This window comes from Manacus vitellinus, unplaced genomic scaffold, assembly GCF_001715985.3.
Source record: "Manacus vitellinus isolate BGI_N305 unplaced genomic scaffold, ASM171598v3 scaffold_28_pilon, whole genome shotgun sequence".
In the NCBI taxonomy this organism is placed as follows: Eukaryota; Metazoa; Chordata; class Aves; order Passeriformes; family Pipridae; genus Manacus; species Manacus vitellinus.
The window spans coordinates 10,416,175-10,423,521 of record NW_021940122.1 but is presented as its reverse complement, the minus strand read 5'-3'; the positions used below and the strand labels follow the sequence as shown (position 1 = coordinate 10,423,521).

At 38.1% G+C, this 7,347-nt stretch overlaps 1 protein-coding gene across 1 annotated transcript; it reads left to right on the top strand.

The window, feature by feature from the left end:
- Nucleotides 1–331: 331 nt before the first annotated feature.
- GSTK1 (glutathione S-transferase kappa 1) lies at nt 332–7,223 on the top strand. The gene is made up of 7 exons (XM_029960651.1): nt 332–444; nt 1,202–1,330; nt 1,728–1,828; nt 2,242–2,277; nt 5,173–5,289; nt 5,803–5,896; nt 6,899–7,223. The coding sequence occupies exons 1-7, from the start codon at nt 354–356 to the stop codon at nt 6,937–6,939; spliced, it is 609 nt and encodes a 202-aa protein (XP_029816511.1). The 5' UTR covers nt 332–353; the 3' UTR covers nt 6,940–7,223.
- Nucleotides 7,224–7,347: the final 124 nt, after the last annotated feature.

Genomic DNA, 7,347 nt, shown 5'->3' with positions numbered 1-7,347 from the left:
AATCCAGGAACGCCAAGGAAGCGTGTCCCAGCCATACGGCAGCATGGCCTGTGCCTAAGCGGGAGTTACTGCTGAACGTTTTGCTTCAGAGATAGTTTTGATGTGTAACAGGTGTGAGTGTCCACTCATGAGCTTGATCTTTCGCTTATTTATTCCTGCTTAGACTTTTACAGTCATGATACGAATATGGTCCTCTCAGTTTTTCTGAGATCAGTTCTCTGGCAGCATCTAGAAAAGGCTTTAGGGCTGTCACTGATAAAATAGAAAAGGATTTATCTGAAGTGTCTATTTACTGCCTTACCTGCACACAGCTCTACAGACACCTCTGACTTTTAATCCATCATTACTCTTTTATGTTGCAGGTTCTCTGCCGATACCAGCACATCTGGAATATTGACCTGCGCTTTCGCCCAGCGTTCCTTGGTGGCATAATGCAACAAACTGGTAGGCAACACAAAGAGATTAGATCTATAGGGCAGCACCTTCTTCACTAGTAGGGCACTAGTGGGCAAACTCTTGGTGAGTGCAGAGCCCACAGAGCCTGCTTTAAACTAATTTTTGGCACCAATAACAAATTAATCATAGGATTGTGGAGCTCGGTAGCGATTGAGAAATCACTCACAAAGAATTTCACACTGTTGCAACTACATACCCACACAGACTTTGGCAGTCTGTGCCAAAGTTCATCAGTTCTAAAGTACCATAATAATAATTTGATATGGAGTGTTTTCCTTAAAGTTTTCTGTTGAGTTGAAACCAGAAATAATTTGTGGAACTCTTGCACTTTGTAATATGCAGGAAGGATCCAAGTATGTCCTAAAACAGTACTCATGGCCTTATTAGAACAAATTGATCACTGAGACTTACAAATCATGAAATTAACAAGTCTCTACATTGGTTTACCAATGCATTAGTAGTTGTCTGTCTTAAAAGTCTGAATCAACAAAAATCCCTGCTAGGACATTTGTACCTTGGTTTAAAACTGATTCTGCTATCTTAAAGGGTTGATCTGTGCAAAACCAAAATAAATCATGTTTAAATCCTAGCATTATCTTTGGAAAAGCTGAGTATGTTTCAGTAAGCCAATAAGAAATTATACTCTTCCTTAGGCACATGTACATATGAGGTCTAATTTGTCCAGTGTTGGTTTGTCCAGTATTATAATACAGTTGGAAATCTCAACAGAATTTTTTCCTTAAAGGTAACAAGCCACCAGCAATGTTACCCAAGCGTGCTGAATACCTGCTGAAGGATATAAAAAGAATGGCAAAATACTACCAAGTGCCTGTAAAAATTTCCGGAGATGACTTCCAACGTATTTTTCGTACAAGTAAGAAAGAGACTTAGCTTAGCTGGTGTTTCTCACCTCTAACACTTCTGGTTCGAGTTCTCCCTAACAGTAAAGGTGAAAATTCATTCCCTGTCCGCAGCCTTTTTCTGTATCTATGAGCAATATGAAGCCTGTGCATTTTTAACCATAAAAGAAATTTCTGGAGAAATATGGCTGTGAATGATATCATTCACATAATATCATTGGGAGATAATTGACTGCGAATCAACATAAGCTACTGTGAATCAACATAAGCTTTACTATTAAAGACTGTGGATTTATCGGGCCTGTTACAGAGGAGGTCATACTGTTCTTAGGTAGCACTCATGCAGACCATCTCTGTTCCTGAACCTGTGCCTTGTTTCAGTGTGTTTCTCTGTCTCCCCACTAATCCCAGGCAGTCTTCCGGCCATGCGCTTTATCACAGCCATTGATATGACAAAACCAGAATACCTGGAACCCTTATCTAGGGAGTTCTGGATACGTTTCTGGTCACAGGTCAGTATTTTATGAAGCCAACTTTTTGATCCTTTCTCTCACCCTTCCTATCCCACACCATTCAAATGTGGGATTCAAGCAAGAGAAAGAAAATGTCTTTTAATGAAGAGTCATAGGAGGATCTTAAGGTCATAGTAGTTCAGGAACCACTGTGAAAAGAACTAGTTTATAGTCGCCTTAATTTACTTCTTTTAGTTTACTCATCATATGATGAGTCCTACAGGCCGAGTGGATCAGTGGTTTCCTATTAGAAAAAACTTCCTAGATTAGGTGACTTAATACCTTTTCTGAGGAAATTTCTCCAGCAACTAGTATATTGGTTTTATTTCTATTTTGTTAGAAAACTTGCTTTCAAGTCTGGAGCTGAGCTTTTGTTCTTAAGTACTGATTTACTTATTTTATTCTTTTACCAGCATGAAGATATCAGTCAGCCAGAGAACATATTGACTGTAAGTGTCTCCTTTTTTTGGTGCTTCTGCATTTCTAATACAGATTCTTACTGATGACTTGGATCAGTAATAAACATGAAGACAGCTTAGTCAAATGAACACTTGGAGTTTTGAAAAATTTCAGGTAGAAAAAAATGGATTTAATTTGCCTAGAAGCTCTGTTTGGAATGTGGGGTTTTATTCTTTTCATGCTTGCATCACATTCAGAACCAGAATCCCCTTTTTTTTTTTTTGTTAATTCACGTGGCAAGATACCCAGGATGGACAATTAGTTATCTATTAATACTGCTTTATTAAGTCTTGAAAGTACAAAGTATTTCTCCAGAATACATTGAAGTATTGCTGCCATATGAAATGTTCATGTAAAATGCAACACTTTGGGGAAGTTGACTTTCCATGGAGTGATGGAGCCAGGCTTTCTGATAAGCTCTGTGCTGCACTGCCCTTTTGTATGCTTAGAAATTACACTCTTGATGTATTTTCTTTTGATGTTTAGATTTTGTTTATTATAGTAAAAGCTGTCATGGCATGTAAGTTCATATACCAGGAGATCCTCTTTAAGTGCTCTCCTTTCTACATTATTTTATAAGTTCTTTTAATATGAAGAAAAGAGAGGAATTGTCCACGACTAGTCTCTCCTATCCAATGTCCCTAATTGAAATTTGAAACTTGCAGTCTTTGCAGTCTTGCTTTTCCCTCAGTCTAGTCCTTGCACTTCAGCTTCCTCTTAGTGTACCTTTTTTACCAGAATTTCAGCAAAGGCTTGCCTTTTCCCTTTTCAAGAGGCAAGATTTGAAGGATATAATTAAACTGTGGTGTGCTAACCCTGGTAGGCAGCTGAGCACCACACAGACATTCACTTGCTTCCTCCCACTGCCCAGGAGGACAGGGGAAGAGGTAAAGAAGAATAAAAGCAAGAAAACTTGTAGGTTGAGATAAAATTGCTTAATAAGCAAAAGTGGAAGAAGAGTGAAAGAAAACACAGCAAAGGCCATCACTCACCACCTCCTACAGGTAGTCTGATGCCAAGCCAGTTCCCAAGCAAAAGGAAGTTAACCTCCTTAAACTGCCTCCCCACTAATTATTGCTCAGCCTGTTATATGGCATGGTATATCTCTTTGGTTAGTTCAGGTCATCTGCCTTGTGTCATCTCCCAACATGTTGTGAACCCCCCATTTATTCACTGTGGGGGCAGAGTGAGAAACAGAGAATGCCTTGACACTATGCAAACACCGTTCATCAATATCTAAACCAATTAGTATGTTATCAGCATTGTTTTGGTCACAAATCTGAAACAAAACCATAGGAGCTGCTATGAAGGAAAGTAGCTCCATCCCAACCAGACCCAGTACATAAATATATACAGAACATCCCCACATAGTCTCTTAATCCATCATTATTTAAATAAAGCAAGGACATGCAGAACTTCAGAGTCAGACTTCACACTCAGAAAGATCTTAAGTTTAGTCACTGTTTGGCAGTCAATAAGAATCCCCCTATGTTCATTGAGGCAGACAAGTAGATGTCCTCTTGTTTGCTTGTGTCTGTCTTCATTCACCCCTGCAGCAAGTACTACACTTTCCTCTCTTCTGAAAATTTGCCGTCCAAAGGGGTCCTTGGTGAGGGGTCCCAACCCTTTCATCTGAGTCATTATAGGCGAATTTATTTTACACATCAATTAGAAAAATGGAATGTTTTTTACTTGATAACAGTTCCTTAATATTTTTTTACTTCTTTATTTTTGTCAGCAATAACTTCACATAAATTGCTATAGCAGCAATGTATAGTCTGAATTCTGCCTCAGTCTATTTAAGTAGTCCTTCTGCCCTTAAAATGGTGAGGACTAGATACTACATCACTGCAATCTAATACTTGCAGTGTAAATACTGCAGTCTGAACACTGGCTATCAAGCATACACAGCATTTTGGTCTCATCCAGTGCTACATTTGTTTAATCTCCTGTTCAAGCACAGTAAAAAAGAGCTCCTAATCTCCCTGATGTGCAAGTAGGAGAAGGTACAAGAAAATGTGGATGCTAAACAAAAAAAAGCGATTGAAAGAAAAAATCAGTAATACCTGCATGTGCAGGATTAGTGGTCCATATGCAATGTTGGTTTATTGGTTTGTTTTTTGTTGGTGGGTTTTGTTTTGGTTTGGTTGGGGGTTTTTGGTTTGTTTTGTTGTTGTTGTTTTGGGGTTTTTTAATCAAAAAAAAAAAGAAAAAGCATGCCATTCAGGTAGATGGCAGGCAAGTTAAGCTCTTTTTTTAGTGAAATACTTTATTAAAAGTAATTGTAATCTCAGTTTTATCTCATAAACATCGGACCTTTAACTTTGGCTACTTTATCTCCTTCCTGTGTGGCAGAAGCACAGAGGAGGTGAAAAAGATACAGCAGTAATACCAGCAACTGTTTAACCTCCGTGAGTTACAGTGACTGACTTTCATGCAGACACTTACAGAACCCATGTGGCCACATTTGCCATACAAACTGTTTCTGTCTTGATAGGCTTGTACAGTAAGATTTTGTTTTCATAATACCAGTTTGAGGTTTTTGTAATTTATTGTAATTTATTTGGTAATTTATTTATGAGTCGTTGTATTAGAGGTTCAACTTAGGGGTGTTTTTTTCCCTTTTATGTTTAGGAACTCCTTAAAATAATGTGCAGATTTTGGAAGTTTAAAATGTCTCTTCTACTTTGTATCTGAGAACTGTTAAATGATGAATGGGTTGGGCACACAGCAAGACAATTGTGCAAGAAGTGCTTCAAGAGTATTTTGAAATTTTTTTTGCAATAGACCTTGGGTGATAATACTAAGGATTAAATTAATTAGACCATAGTAGGAATTAGAGTATTTACTAATAAGGTACTCCTAATTATATCATCTTTTCTCAGGTTGCCCGACAGGCTGGGCTATCATCAGAGCTCTCCCAGAAGGCACTTGAAATGATTTCATCCCTTACAGTGAAGGACCGACTGAGAGAGACAACAGATGAAGCAATGAAATATGGGGTGAGACGCTTCCAATGCCATTGGGCTTCACAGCTATGCATTCCTTCTCTATTATGAATATGGGGAAGCAAGGAACAATGAAGGTGATGATTAGAAAGCACTATACAGACCATCTCTGTTGGGTGCTCTTTGCTTCTTGAATGTGTGAAAGCTAACTCACTGTTGTTGGTAGTTTATTTCACTGTCATATGGGAAAACCAGGTTGACCCATTCAGCTTATTCCAGCTGGACAGCAAGGAGGGGACCAGTACCACAAGACACCACTTATCACTACTTGAAATAGAACTGTGGATTTATCAGGCTACTTTTTTTGCTCCTTCAAAAGGGGCACACAAGGTCTGGAGAGTCACCTATCTTCTGATGGCTCCATTAGACTTCAAGAATGAAGAAGGTGAAAAGAAGGGGAGGAAAAAAAGTCAAACTTATTGGGGTTCATTCCTGAATACTGATGACGTGTCTGCAAGAAATTTTCTCATTATAACATTCTCTGTTTCATCTCCCTGGTGTTAATAGGCATTTGGGATGCCTGCTGTTGTGGCACATTATAATGGGGAACCTCATCTCTTTTTTGGCTCTGATCGTTTAGAGCTGCTAGGCAGCGTTATAGGTGAGTCTACCTAATAACATCACTTCTGGTTTCAGACTGTCACCCTCTTTTAATGAAATACATAATGCAGCTGAATAAAACGCTCTTAAGGTCTTTCAAATATTTTTAGTTTTAACATTTTCATTTTCTATCTCTTTAACAAAAAGCACATCATTACAGCTCCCCAACCTATACATACCTTGCATAACTTGTGTCTACCTACACAAATTTGTAACAGATATTCATATATTAAACATCCTTATTTTCATTTTTCTACCACAGAATGCACACTTTAAATTTTTAAAGAGATTGAAATAGGCTGTGTTAAAAAATCAAGTCACCTGTTTTAATGGGTTAGAGGGCATTTCTCTATTGATCTCAAGATTTGGCACTTGAGAGAGTATGTCACTAGAAAGAGTTATGCACATAACTAGTTCTCATGCATTTGTTGAAAAAATTCAGCAGAAAATATTAATGTAAATTAATATTAGTCATAGGCTTAAACAGAAAGGAAATTTTTTGAGTTTGTTTTTTTTTCTCTTAATGGGTTTCTGATTCCATAAAATGAGAGTGAGAAAGATGAGTACCCAACACCCACTACAGTAGTCACTAGTCCTCATTAGAATGTTGTGGCCTGGTTTCTAATCTCAACTCCAAGGACTTACTCAGATTTTCTTTCTGTTTCTCTGACTCCCGAGCCTTCCACTCTTTTTTGCTTTCTTAGTCCCCAGCCCCCCTAAAAAGGAGTCCTAAAAAGAATTGGTTTGACCCTCATGTGCAATACCCCAGACCCACCAAATTTCTCATGTCTAACAGAGGAAAAATTCTTCTGTACAGCTTCAGCTGTTCCTAGACAGTGAAGGATTTATGCAGCTGTCTGAAGTCAAACCACATACAGATCTGTATTCTGTCTCAGTAGTTACCCTTCAAAAGAGTAGGAATAATCATCCTGGTGCAGAAATATGACTGCTGAATTACTCCTGCGTATTAAATTCTGTCTCTTTTGTGTGGTTTGTCTTGTAGGTGAAAAATGGCTGGGACCAACCCCAAGTGCCAAGCTGTGAAAAGTCCTGGGGAAGTATACAAGAAGGAAAATACATATATATATACACACAGTCAATCTTCAGTGATTATCTGAATATATCAATTTTAGGGAGAGATGGCTTTCTGATCAATAACAGTTACTTTTACAGCTTGATCTCATCTCCAATTAGGAAGAATTTCAAGGTTTGCCAGTATTACAGTTTGGTGAGGTCTTTACCAGTACAAATGTGCTTGGTTTTTTTCAACAGATCACAGACTAACATGAAAGATAAAACATTAAATATTTAACTTCTTGCAGATCAAACATTCTTCTTTTCTCGTTAGTCCTCTTTTCGTTTACCCTAAAACATGAGGGTTAAATTGTAATGGGACTGTGATCTCTGGACTTCTCACGTCTTCCTGCTTGTCCTTTGTAAACACACACACAC